The 15,150-nt window shown below is 33.0% G+C and overlaps 1 protein-coding gene across 1 annotated transcript in view; it reads right to left on the bottom strand.

Moving 5' to 3' along the window:
• The window catches only part of TBC1D22A (TBC1 domain family member 22A), a 168,310-nt gene that overhangs the window by 78,162 nt on the left and 74,998 nt on the right, over positions 1 to 15,150 (bottom strand). The window contains 2 exon segments of the mRNA XM_084505571.1: positions 963 to 1,090; positions 13,238 to 13,313. Of these exon segments, the coding sequence (XP_084361697.1) occupies positions 963 to 1,090; positions 13,238 to 13,313 (204 nt within the window).

The following is a 15,150-nucleotide window of genomic DNA, read 5'->3' on the forward strand; positions in this document are numbered from 1 at the left end:
AAAAAGACACTTAATTAAACACTTATTAGACTCATGTCCATATGAGTAGCAAGCAATTCTTAACCCTCTGTTTGAGGTCTGAAGAGATGGTCTAAGTGTACTTTCTGGCACTAAAGTCTATGAAACTAACTAAACACTGCTACATAGTGAACAGATGTAAAGACATTTGCATTTAAAGATGTTATATCTCTTTACGAGATACTACAAGTCATTCCCATATTTACTAAACTAAGTTAAAATTTCTTATGGTGCTTTTAGTCCTTTTAAATTTCCTTTTTTTATATAAATTATTTTTATTTAGTTAACTTTGACAACAAAACAAGTATTTAAGTGCCTTCTGGTTAAATACATAATTTAAAATTGTAACCAGAAGCTACTGAAATGTCAAGAAACGGAACTAAAAACAGACAGTTTTTCTTTCATACCAGTTCTTTCACTTGACAGCTGAGCAAGGAAATATTGAGGAAATATTACTGTCTACTAGACAGTTGTCTACTGACAACTAGAGGTCAGTAACATAAGGAGTTTCATCTGGATAAACAATAACACAAAATAAATGACCGAAGGATGAGCATTCCTCAGTGCTGGAGAACTGGAAGCTAGTATTGGAATGAGTAGTTAAGCAGAAGGGCAGTAAGAAGCATAGAACTCAGAATCAATGGAGGGCATCAATTAAGTGAAATTCAATGTTTTGCTTTTCTGAACAGACAGGAGTGCTATTGACATTAACCCATGCTTTGAGTGGGGGTTCATTTTAGTGCTATAAATTGACATAATATAAAGTGCTTGGCTTTTTAAGGGCAGGAAGACTGAAAACTTTAAATGTTTCTAAATGTAATGATCACTGAAGACACTCTCTTCTTATGATTCTCAGATTACACTAAAACAAAAAGTTTATGAAAAATAACAGACAAACATACCTGCATATCCAAAATATAGTGGAGGTTTAAAAAAGCACTTACTTGGTATGTGTCCCATAACCTGATGGTACACCGTAAAGGGACTTCTCTCATCAGCAAATTATTCATCCATCGGAAAGCAAATTGCAAGTATTTCACCTCATGCTGATCCAAGTGTACATGAACTTGTTCTGAAGACAGAATAAAAAGACATTTTACTGATTTTTTTGGAAGTCCTTAGCTATCAAATGAACAGTCTGAAAAATAAAATACTTTGATCCCAGGCAGATAAAATGTAGTGTTCCATGAAAACTCTTATAACTAACTGGAAATCCAAATAGAAACAACAGAAACAACTAGTCAAACAGTACATTGGGTTATATTTTCTACCTCTGGATGGCTTAAACAACTGCTCTCAATTTAAAAAAACAAACAAACAAACAAAAAAAAAAAAAGGCAAGGTCACGATTTCACAGTATACAACAAATAATATACTAAGTTATAAAATTAAATGATTATGTACATATATCCCCAATAACTTCCTAATCTATAAATCATTTGGGAAAGGACTGCAAGCAACAAGGTTTGCAAATAACATAATGGATTCCAAAAATAAAGCATTGGCAATAAAAAAGAAGACAATAATAACACGGCAAAAAAGTACAGAGTATATGTAAAGGCTACATTTACTCAAAGCAAAAAGAAAAGTGAGATTAATGCAATACAAAATGGTGAGCAAATTTAAATAATTACTGCTTAAACAATTTCTTAGTATCGCAAATAAATACAAATAAAAAGCAGTACAAATCAATGGTTTCTAAAGCACTACTCACTACTCATTTATTATGGCATGTTTTCTATCTGAAAGCTGCGATAATCACTTGCATGGGTTATTTCTATCCTTAATAGAACTAACCTACTGTGAGGTTTTTATATATTTAGCAGAATTTACCCCCAAAAGAATCACATACGTTCTGTTAATTAGTTTTAGCTCAGGCTCAGGTATTACAATAACACGTCGCAAACTACAACTACTTCAGAAATGCTGATGTCTTATTTTGGATAAATGAATGACAACAAGTCTTTGTTAAGGCCTGAGTAAGACATCCCTGCTATATTTCTTTATACAATCACATTCTGGGGAGATTTTGCTACCCACACCATCCTCCACCCACATTCAGGGGTGTACTAGCAGCTAGGAGAACGAGCACTAAAAACCTAAATGAACAACAACAACATCAAAAGTATAGTAGCACCGTTACAAGACATTACATAAAGACAAAGGTAGCAGAAGTTCAATTACACTTTATAGCAGCTGGTTAAGGACTTTTTGAAAACTTCTGAAAAATATTTTAACCTTTCTGACCAAAAAGACCAGTTGTCCATCTATGTAACCCAACATGCTTCCTGGGGCCTCTGTGTTGAAGTAAGCACATCAGAGAATAACAGAGAACTTAGAACATGCAGCAGAAACCCAAAGAATGTATTTCATCCAAGCCAGCTGTAATTAAATTTGAGCACATCTGTACGTGATTTTAGGTGATCCCAGTAATGCCAGTTTAGTAAAATACTATTTTTAGTTATTTAAAATTCTCCCAGAGCTTAAAAGCTTAGGCTGAAGTTATTCAAATTAGATTTAGTGGGTGTATGAAAGTTTTGGTCGATATATATTTTGGTCAATATATTTTCAATTGACTCTCAGTCAATTGAAATTGAAAGCTGTTTCAATATGGAAGAAGTAAAAGTTGTTCATATCTTGAAAGCAACTAACAGGGAGTTTGACCACAAGTAAGAATAGTCACAAGTTATACTAAAGGTTTACCTAGCACAACATCCTGTTTCTAACAGTCTAAAAACAAATAACAATGGAAATGTATAAGGTACTGGTACTTCTCCAAAGCACTTTCTTAATCTCTACCTATCCATAGATAAATTATCTACATTTTTAAAGTCATAACCTTCTGTACAGACAAATATAATAAATTGTTTATGAACATCTAAAAAACTTCTGTTAATGATTCTGAGATATTTTTTTTTAACTTGTAGCTATATATAAAGATGTGTGAATTTTCAAGTGTTTCATTTCATTTCTAATTATAACACTAACTAGGTAATTAGATACTGCTGATGTACAATAGACTGACCTACAGGATGTGAAAATATAGAGGATGAGAATGGAGAGGTAATGAGCTTCTGTACTTTTAATTGATCTTACAAACCCCCTCCTCCAGCTATTTCTGTGTACAGGAAAGTCCTACTAAATTACTATTCTGTATTGTGCCTATATGCTGTCAATATTTTTAAAATTACATGAGAACTTTGTGATGGATGTTCCACTACCCATAATAGCCTCTGCCTTCCAATCTCAAGAACCTGTGACTAATCTTCCTTCCTCTACAGAACTAATATCCTCCCATCACTTTTGAACCCTTCTTTCCTGGGCTTTCTGCAAAACTCATCAACTATCCCATCTGGGAAAGAGACAACAGCCAATATTAAGCCAATATTAAGGCTAGTTCCAAGGTCTGCATAACATGACTAGCCTGTGCAAGTGCAATGAGTACCTAGTTGGCATGCAGTAAGCTATCTGCTGAGCTTGTTTTGCAGTCCTTCTTCAGTAGTAGTGTTATTTTGTGTTACTTTTTTTTTTTTTTTTAATGAACAAATGAATTTTATACAAGCTGTGGAATTCTGCATGGTGGAGTCTTCAGTCCTTCTGTAAAATGCTGATGAAGGAAGTCCTCAGTTATTGACAAGTTATTGGAAGGAGAAGACAGACACAGTAATCACATGTGGTACTACCTTAGAGAAACAGACTTAAGAATGAAATAAGGCAGTTAATATATACAAGGCCACATTTTGAAAACAGTATAAAGCCCAGAAGCCTTTCTATTTCCATTTTCTACGCAGCTAGAGGCCTTGCATGCCTCGGAGGCACTAACACTAATTGAGGCCCAGGACAGAATGACTACCTGCTTTTGCTCTAGGCAAATTTAGCTGCAAGCCATATATACTGAAATGAGATACTATGTTAAATTTATTTCCAAAATGGTACATTTAGATACCTAGTATTGCAGAGTACTATATTTAGATAATCCATTACATCAAGCAGGATACAAAAAAGTCAGTTTTAATTTTAGCTGATGTACTAACTTACAAACACTACTTAACATTTTTGTTCTTCCCATAGTAGCAGTGTATTTCATTTAATTGCTCACAGCCACTGAAAGTAAGAAATAAAGAACAATAAATTGTGCCAATTTTTATATTTCAGCCAGTGTTTAATAACCATAATGAATTTCTTGAAAGTCGTTTTCTAATCTGAACAAGCTGAAAAATAGACTACTAAACTCCAAGCATTAAATACAATTGATGTAAGACTGGAACAGAAAATGCAATGACTGAAAAGGCTCATTCTTCCTGACTTGTAAGTAATTGTTGTGAGTAGGGGCTATTTCACTCATAAAGGTAATTAGGACAGTGAAAATCTAAATTTACATTTTTCATTCCACTGAAAATTAGCATGTGTGCAACAAACAAGCAAGTGAGGCAATTACCGTCAACTTTCAGACTTCAAGCATATTATAAAACCACACTTACTGCAGTTGCAGTAAAATTATGTTAGTTATGAAAAATATATTTCAAAATATATATCAAAATTCAAAAGAAACAATTATATTTAATAAGATTCCCAATACTTACAATAAAACTACACATAGAAAAAGTTTGGTGAAACAAATCTTCCAATTAAAAAATAAGTACATTATACAGATGTATTCTTAAGTAGCATACCTCCAAAACCATGTATTTAGTGTACTACAAAATAAGCATTTATCATTACTTACAATTTTAATAAGCACACTTATTGGATTATATTAGTTTGATTGCATTTAGCCACCTTAAACAGATTCTGCACTAATGATAGCCTTTTCAGCATGCGTCTCCAAATCATCCTAATTTGAGTTTATCTATCATACCCCTTTAACCCCAAAGTTAAAAACTTTGTCGCACCTATTCATTACTAGATTATATCAGTAAAGGCTTTAAACTTTTAAAAGACCAAACTCCTACGGTTGTATGTATGCATCAAGATTTTCTGAAATTAACTAAATATGAGTACTGAAAGTAGCAGTGTAGAGACACAGCTGAAATTTTCAAAAAGAACCTACACATATAATTGTTTAGTGTCACCTTTTCATGCTGTTTCACTGATTTCAGATTTAAAGTTGTATGTGACTGCAGTATCACAAACTAAAGCCACAGTTAAGGACAAAACTTGTACTATGGCATGACTTGTGTTGTTCTGTCTAAGGGATACTGCCAGAATAAGGGCCTAGGAAAGTTTACTCATAAGGAAAAAGGAATCACAAAATAACAGTAAAATAATGTGTGAATAGCCACATTACCGTAGCACAGCATGGAACCACTGCATCCATCTGTGCAATTTATTACTTCAGGTAATTAGCCTTATATTGTTGACCTTTAGTTAACGATTCCTATCAACCCTATCAATCTTTTCTGATGCTTGACTATAAACCTAATTTTCCCTTTTTCGAAAATTAAAGTTTATTTTTATTTATAGTTCATACTTCATTCTTAATCCCATTTTATCACCATTTCATACGTATTTCTGTTGTAAACATAAAAAGCACTAAGTGTTAAAACACCATCAGAAATGCAATTAAGCTATATCTGATAAATAAACAGGCCTTTTAGTACAAGCAAAGGAAGAAAAACACATTTGTCTTCATCAGGATCCACACAATTCCTATTGAAGGAAGTAGACTAGCTACAAGAGTAACTCCTCTGGTACCAATCCAAAACGAACAGAAAAATAGTGGCAGGGGCTCTGCTGGCACTGTCCTTTATACATAGAGTAATGCCTATGTATTGCTCCTTGACATATTAAAACAAGCCACAGAAATATGCTAATGCTCCCAATTTCAAATGGCTCTCTAGAAGGATTTTCTTCTTTCTGGACCATGACAATAAATCTAAGTATTGCAATCTAACAATTCAGAGACTAATGTAACAGAAGACAAACCAAAGGAAGTGAACTATGTATGAATCACTGACACATTTCGGAAAATAATTTACTCCACATCTACAATGGATGAGAACCTCCACTGTCAAATTCCTTGGTTTTGCACTAGTCACTTTGATATTTTAAAAACAACTGACATTCCAAAGAAATAAACAAAAATCATAATCAATGATCTTAGAGATAATAATACAGGCACCTGATAAGAAAGCATACTGCGCCCCAAAAAACATTGTCTCAAAACTGTACAAAATGAGAACAAGACTGGCAGAAGAACAGATATACTACCAAATTATATTCTCCTCAATTTAGGGATAATTAGGTCTATTTGAATTTAGTTCACTAAATGTACTGCTACTAGCTATGACTTTGACAAATATCCTCTTCCTATACGAGAGACATGGCTGATACAAAAAAGCCCAAGAGGCTGACCCCAGAGCGAAAGCACAAAATGGACAGAGGGACATTCCCAGTCACATAGAGGAATCAAACAGGTGCAATATTCTGGTACCCAGACCAAAATGGAGGAAATTATCAGGAAAAAGATTAGTAGATATCCATTCAAACTAAAAGCTAAAATTACTCGTGTTTCTGGGTGGAACTTGAACTTAACAATCAAACTGTAACAAACAACAGTGAGAAATATGTTTGATAGACAGTTCTACTTCCAAGAAGTATTCACTGGACTTCTGGAGCCTATTTTTCTAATTCACAACCGTGTACATTCACAGCAGGGTTTATGCTGATCACTTTTTTAATTTTGCATCATGTTAGACTCCTTTTTCCTCTTTTTTTTTTTTCCATAAAAATTGGAAGTTTTGGCTAATTAAAAGTCAAAGTGTTTACAAAAGTCAGGACAAATGATTTTACCATCAGTCTTAACTAACTCTTGCTAAGATCTCTGAGCCCTGTGATAGCATACAAATGTAATCTTGTCAGTAAAACATAAAAATATGGATTAAAAGATATATTAAATAATTACAATGCCCAGTGAACAGCATTTAAGAATAGATTAAAGTATAATACAATAATTACAACCATAAAATCAGATAAAAAATTAGATGGCATTGTTAAAATGAAAAAGAGCTTTATGGCACAAATTAATTTTAAACAACTACAAAATGCTTACAAGATTTTTAATCACTTCAGTATCAAGCTGACGTATAAAGAAGGACCTTATTAATCAGTGATATTCAACAGCGGCAGTAAGATCTAAATAAACTCTTTTCCCATTTCCGATTCAAAAGTCTTCCGTATGGTTAAAGAATGCAAAAATCTTTTTAACTATTACATTTAGTGCTTTTTTCCCCAGATACTTCAATACAATTCTAGTTGAAAATTGCAGGTGTCAGTAAAATGCTTTAGAACATAATTAAACATGAACATAATTTTGCACGCATGATTAAGTATTCTTTAACTTTAAAGAAATCATTAGCATGACTGAATGCATAACAAGGATTGATCAAATGTCACCTACTACCATAGTTTCACCTTCAGCTCATTGTATGAACACCCAAGATTCAAATTAAAAAACGAACAAATTAGTTAATCTATATCAATCACGGTATATTGAGCAGATCCCTAATAAGTTGTTTAATAAGAAAATGTATTAGGCTTTGTTGATATTTTGACTTTTTGAGAATCACATTTTCAGCAACAAAAAAGGAAACTTTTTCTCTGCAGTTTAAAATGTTAGATCAACACAGAAACTGAATATCCTTTAGAGGGTATTGAAGTATCAAAAACTACCAAAAACATGTCTCTAAAGAACTTTTTGGGGTTATTTCACCATAAGAAATCAAGTTCTTATCAGAACCATGAAATATTTGTGTTTGAACCATTGGACAGTTCTACAGAAATAGATGTGTTTAGCTCTCAGAACACTGACTGCTCTTTCTGAGCAGAAACGTCTCCATTTCCAGCCTGAACCTCCTCTGGCACAACTTGAAGCCATTTCCTCTAGTCTTATTGCTAGTTATCTGTGAGAAGAGGTCGACCCCCAGCTACCCACACCTTCCTTTCAGGCAGTTGCAGAGAGCAATAAGGTCTGCCCTGAGTCTCCTCTTCTCCAGACCAAACACCCCCAGTTCCCTCAGCCGCTCCTCACAGGACGTGTGCTCCAGGCCCTTCACCAGCTTCGTAGCCCTGCTCTGGGCCTCCATGTCCTTCTTATAGCAAGGGGCCTAAAACTGAACACAGCACTCAAGGTGTGGCCCCCCCCAGAGCTGAGTACAGGGGGACGATCACCTCCCTGGTCCTGCTGGTGCACTATTCCTGATACAAGCCAGGAAAAAAGCAAACATTTCAATATCTAAAGCAAATATTTCAAAGCATGAGAAGTGCAGAAAGTGGTGCAATAAGATCTTTCATTGTGTATACACAAAAATACATATAAAATGATTTTTTTTAAATTGACTACGTTTTATGAAGAACTTGTCCTACGTGCATGTACACAGCACAAAGAAATGTATATATAAATATATATATAAATATATATAAATATAAAAGATTCGTATTTTCTTTTCTCTGCATCCAAATAGCAAAAATATATGCAAAGTATAAATCTAAGCCCATTTAATGAAAGTATTTTATTACAATTTTCTTGATTGAAAAGTCCTTATTTGTGGCATTATTCACAGAACTGCAGTCATCTGACCAAGACATTTGTAATCCAAGAAGAAAATAAAGTAAATGTAGTACGATTAGCGAAACTAAGATTAATTTGACAAGAACACTAAAAGAAAACACTTTATCTAATTTATATATCATTCAAAGTGAAAGAAATACATTTACAGCAATAAAAAGGTGTTGTAAAATCTTTAATATACTATGGATTTAAATGGTGAAAGAACATTTTAACTGTATCTAAGTGTTAAGTAAAAATATCCGCCCAAACAATACAATGACGTAGTAATTATTAAAACATTCATTATTTGAAGTAGTTGGAATATAGCAGCTTTTATTTTGTGTTAAAAATAATTTCCTTTCTTTGGCATTTTTTTTCCTTTATAAAATCTTAGGACTGAAATAAACTAGAAATTATCCAAATTAAGAATAATCATATGTAAGAATATCTTTAGTTAATTCTCTAAATCAGATGTAAAATGCAGTTGAATTCTATATAAGTTTCCTTATGGCAAAGACAAAATACAGTACTGTTTTTATTTTCTTAGGTATTTTTCCATTACTTGTATCTTTAAAAGAAGGAAAATACTACATAGAGTAACAGTAGAAGTTTCTTCAATTATTTTTAAAACATTTTGCTTTTATTCTTCCTTTTTTTTTTGCTAGTGAAATTGGGCTCAGGACCAATTTTGCAAAAAGAATGAATGAATTGAAAGAATGGGGAACACTAATAACACAAAAATGTATTTAAATACAAAAGAACATAAGCACGAATCAGGCTGTTCTGCGCACTGATGCAAACTCCGTAAGTTGTTCTATAAGAGATTAGAAAAAAATCTTCCCAAACTTACCCTCAGAGCAGATGAATATTTATACCAAGCTGAGTCAATAATACTATTGTTACAGTTCATTCTACTACTAGTGAAAAGCTGACTTAAACAACAAATAAATTTAATGTCTGATTTCTTTTTGTCTAAACTGTCTTTTTGATAATTTAGAGAGAATGCCATGCAATTTTACCAATTTATATATTTTATCAGTTTATATGAAAATCCAAGGCTACTTCTACATACAAACGTTCAGCTTTCTCTATATGGCTACCTGAAATTACAAGATTTTTTTTTCACTGAAGAAGAACTTGAGACTCTCTCAAAGCCTGAAACTGATTGTGAAATCACAAATCCTGAGTTAATTTTGGCATTCCTACAACATTTCCTTGTTTTCAAGACCAAATGAAACAGTAGTTGAAGACAGCATCACGTGAGTGTGCCTCTTCACAAACCATGAGATGGATCATGATTTACAGCAGAAAAGCATTACAGGAAATAGAAAATGTAACTATTTACAACAGATAGCTTATTGATCCTCGCTCTCAATACTTTTGTATAATTCTTAGAACAACCTGAATGATGATGAGGAGGAGAAAAATGAGATGGAGTTTGAAGACAAAACATTATTCAATCTGGTATATAACTTTTTTAATATATATTATTATTATTATTATTAAATCCATTGAACACAGGTCATTAAAAATATTTTCTGGAGTTTAGGCTGAGATTATGATCAAATTATCAGATATCTTGACTGTTTCAAATCTACTGCAATGTTTGGCACTGTACACACAAGGACAGTCACTGAGAGGAGTTGCAATTCATAAGGCTGGGTTAATGAAGGTTGCTTGAATCACTAACATAATGCATTAACACTAAACAAAGGGTGAGGTATTACTTTTCATACACTGGTAACCTATTATGATTAGCAAACAAGCTGTATGAGCTTCACCCATTCGCATAGCTATTTATTATGTTAAGGTTCTTTTCACCATTCAATTATCCGGCATCAAGAAAACAATGTGACACTACAGTAACAACAGGAATATTATTTTCTTCCACAATAACTGTAATTAGCAATTAGGATATTTACAGTTAGAATAAATTGCTAAGAGTTCTTTTTTAAAAACAAAGCTATTGAACTCATACCAACCATATATTTCTCTTTAGCTGCAGTATAACAGGCTCAATATAAAGATAAAAGGGGAAAGAAAATAGAGAAAATGATGATAAAACATAATTTAATTTAACTATATCATGATTCTACCAAAAAGCCAAGTGGGTCAGCATCCTTTATCAGAGGCATCGTACCTAGGGATGAGAGCTGGGGTCTGGACCAATGACTTCTAGACTCATTCAACCTAAATAGTTTTAGGGTTCTGTAATATCAACTGCATCCAATTTTTACAGGTTTCCTTTTCAAATAGTAGTGACAGCTTTTTAAAATACCTCATAACTTCTACTATTATTGTACATAAAAATGTATTATTAGATTTCCCTCACTTTGAAATATTATAATCCCATTAGTCATTGTTTGTTTGCTTGTTTTAAATAGTTTCCTTTGACATCTTTCCCACATATGCTATAGGTATGTCATATGGATAATGCGGACGATAAAATATCCCTGCTATAATGCAAACAATTTCTTAAAGTTAGGATTTTGCTTTGCTTTTTCCAACTACACTGCTCAGAACAAGGCAGCAGTCTTCAACTACTCACCTGCATGAACAATCTACCCTTAAGAGTAATCTCAGATGTTACTTTGTCAGTGCTTGAGGCAGTACGAAGAATCAGTAACTAGCGAACATAATCTCTATGAAAAACTACCAAAAAATTAGTATTTCTACTCTAGAAAAGTTATTGTTCAATACACATCATTATTTTTTAAAAAAAAACTTGGCAGTTATCTAAAGCCACACTGATGAAGAATCTGGCATTCTGTGTAGCTCAGAGTAAAAAATACCCATTGTGTTGGCTGCCTCCTTTTCCTAAATACTACACAATTTGGATCAGCAAATATTGGAGACTAAGTTGCAACCACATTTAGAAAGATAAACAGCTACAACTTTTGATACAGCAGTACTTCAACAATGTCCTATTAAATACAGTTCTATTAAATACATAGATATATATATATAGCAAAACAAATAAAAATCAGGAATATACATTTCAATTGCAGTTAGTTTACTAACTGCAGTTGGTAAACTGCAACTAAATTGTCCAAGTAAAGGACAGTTTAAGAACAAACATCTTTCCTACAACTGCCTTTTTTTTTTTTAATTTAACTGTAAACCCTTCAAAATAATGCTTCAGGAATTTAATCAATTGAGAAAAGTTATTTAACTGCATCTCTAACACACTGAAGGTACAAATCAGCCTTCAGCAATTCTTTCTGTCAATATAATATTCCTGTCAATATACTGCATACTTATTTTTATTAAACAGAATAATGAGTTTTATTATCAGAATGACATTTTTCATTTTAAAAAATGTGTTTAAGTAATTTATTGACCAAGCTTACTAAGTTATTTATAGGTATTATAAATACACGCTTTATTTAAAGTGCATTAGCTTCTATAAATAACGGAAATTTAAATACCACTATTGATATAAACGTAAAGTAATATATAAAAATCCATACTGAAAACAGATGATTTCTGAAGTAACAAATTAAACTGCTTTTAAAATGTTCTTATATAAACATTTTGCTACCTTATGTACAGAAGCATCCTTTTTTTTATATTCATGTACATATTAAAAAATACACCTACATGTACATTGGTTTTACATACACCTATATTCCTAGTATAATATAAAAACAATGTTCTCGCACATTATGTAATATGAGTGATATTACATAAACATTGTTAAGAATATTCAACATCCTAAACAGGCAGGAAGAGTTTTTTCAAAATTCAGATTGTAAATACATGCAGGCCAACCGAAAATCTGCTATGGTAAGCACTGCCACAAGAAAAACTCACAATATGTATAATGAAAAGACAGAATTAATCTTTTCAAGCAGATTATCAAATATTAAGCTACATAAAATATTTTTTTTTCTATTTCATCACTGACATGCTAGTGTCACAAATATATGGTTGGTTCTGCTTGGCAACATTTCGTTAATACTCTGTTCATTAATTTAACAAACTACCAAGAGAGTATGTTTAGAATGGGCCAGCATTATCTCTTGAATTTCATTTAATTAAACTCTGCTCTAGCAATATGACAGTCAGCATTTCACGAAGGGAATTATTTTAAGGATGAAGGTAGAAGATATTTCAAAGTGCCCTGCTAAAACATGAAAGCATAATCTAAAATTGCCTCTGCATAGACGGTAATTTATCTATAATATTAAAGATGTTATTTCCAGAGTTCATAATTAATTGGATTCCACAGAGAAATTATTCAGGCATTCCAGATAGCAAAATGATGCACAAAGGCACAAAACATAGTGCCGAAGGACAACTATAAACAACCACTGTGACTTGCCTGAATTACAACAATCATTGAGCTTAATATGAAATGAATACCAGCTGCCTTTTGTATGTGGTCATTACTCTGCTGCAAAGAAATTGCCACTGAATTTTGATTATATTGCCTTAATAAAAAGTAATGAAAGTGGCTCATGCTCTAGCAGCTTTCTTTTAAATGATATAGGACAGTGATCTTGCAAAGGCCAGCGTGCCACAAATTGATCGAGTGTGACATCTCTGAGGAAGGCTATGTTCCTCCACCATTGTATCACCAGTGATGTTGGCTAGACTTCTTGCAAACATTTTAACTAACCACTTTCAGTGAAAGACCATTTAGAAATTAGGTCAGCTTTTAAGACTTACCATCGATCCGACTAACAAGTTCTTCCAACATTTTCACTTTCTTTTGAATTCCTGGCTGTGCAAATGTGTAATTATCCTAAAGAAGAAACCATATACAAGTATAAGTTTATGAAAAATTAGAAATTATTTTACCCCAAGTACTTATTCCAACCCATTTATTTTTCTTATGTTTGCTTAAGGTGCTCGTGTTTTGTTTTTACATTTCCTAAGTGTCTCTACACTTCAGTAGTAAATCACCACACTCTGCCAACCTATTTAAGAGCCCCTGTCTCTAACAGCATACCTAACTGCTGGTGGTATATCAACTGCTCACTACTTGCTAATCTAGTGCCCCTGAAGTTACATCTATATTGTGGAATTCTAAAGAGCTTTAGAAAGCTGTCTTCTTAAATGCCAAAACTTGCCACTCTATCAATTTTTTAAGGCAATTTCTTTTTCCTCACCATAAATTTCCAATTTTATCACAAATAATGTAGAAAATATAAAAATTTAGATCCTAATCACTCACAGGATAAGAATTTCATCCTTAGAAGTTTGGAATAATGCCTTCCAGCAGTGGGAGAAATCAAAGATCTATTTTGATTGAATCATGACTGCTCTGAACCTAAGGTCAAAGCTCATACAATGAATCAAAATCTAACGTGAACTATACAGCTAAAATGGCAAGGCATTTGGATGTATTTGTATGAAAGCATTAACTCTAACTTGATTTTTTGTTTGTTTAAACATTTATATATTTATTTTTTATTTAAAGAACAGTAACTGATAGTTCCAGAAGTATTGTGCTCAAAGTACAGCAGTATGGTACTCGGTTACATACCATACAGCAGATCCTCTGTAAAAGTAACTTCAGATATTTAACAGTGAAAGCCAATGCAGAGCTAGAACACCACCACTTCCATCATTCACCTCTTCCCCGTCTATGAATCTAACACTGTTTTCTTTCTCAAAGTATCACTTACTCCATATACATCTGGAAATGCGAACCAAAACTGCCATCGTGGATTTTAAAACAGTTAAGTTTGCTCTTCACTATATTTGATCATTTTTTGGATCAAATGATCATTTGAGCTATTCATTTATTTTCCAATTCATTGTTTCAGATGCAAATGAACACAGCTGAGGGTCACTCTTCTACTTGTGCTCACTCATCTATCTGGGCAGATCCTTGTTGGCTCCTCAAGACCTCTCTTCTAATTAAACTATGCTACAGATATTCCCTCTTGTGGTATCTATAACTTTCTGAAGTTTGTGAACCTGTGAAAGACGAATTTTGCAAATGGTTAAAAAAAAAAAAAAAGTTTTCTGTTATCTAAAATTCTTATCCTTTTGAGCTTACTGGTAGAGGAAAAAGCAAGTAACGGAGTTAAAGAAAAACATGTCAAACTCATGGAAGTCATGGAATATTTCTCAGGGCAATACGAAAGTACAGTGGTTGAGATTTCAGTTCCTCTACCATGCAATTTAATTGGCGGTATCTGCTTCCAAATTTGGCATAACAGCTCTTCAAAAGACCCAAGTTGTTATATATAGCACCGACAACTCTTTTTAGGATACATTTCCAATACAGTTCTCTACTGGCTTCTGCAGAAAAACATGTTCCAGTATTCAGCTCTCCTACCTATCCCCCCTCACACCTGTGGGTTCTGCCTCATTACTCATCCTTCAAGTTTTTGTTACATTTCCTCATTTATTCCTTGTGTCTATATTAAGCAAAAGGCAAGATCTGAAAAAGTCACAAGGAACTGAAAATCAGATTGTTTTACCTCAACAGATCTTCAGCAAACAGCTGATGTAAAACACCTTATTTCTAACCATTATTCTTGACAACGTTAAGTATGTGTTCACATATGTCAAAGTATGCACAAGAACACAACAAAACCAATGATAAATATAAAAAAAAGTCATGCTTT

The sequence above is a fragment of the Aythya ferina genome (genome assembly GCF_964211825.1).
Source record: "Aythya ferina genome assembly, chromosome: 1".
Lineage (NCBI taxonomy): Eukaryota > Metazoa > Chordata > Aves > Anseriformes > Anatidae > Aythya > Aythya ferina.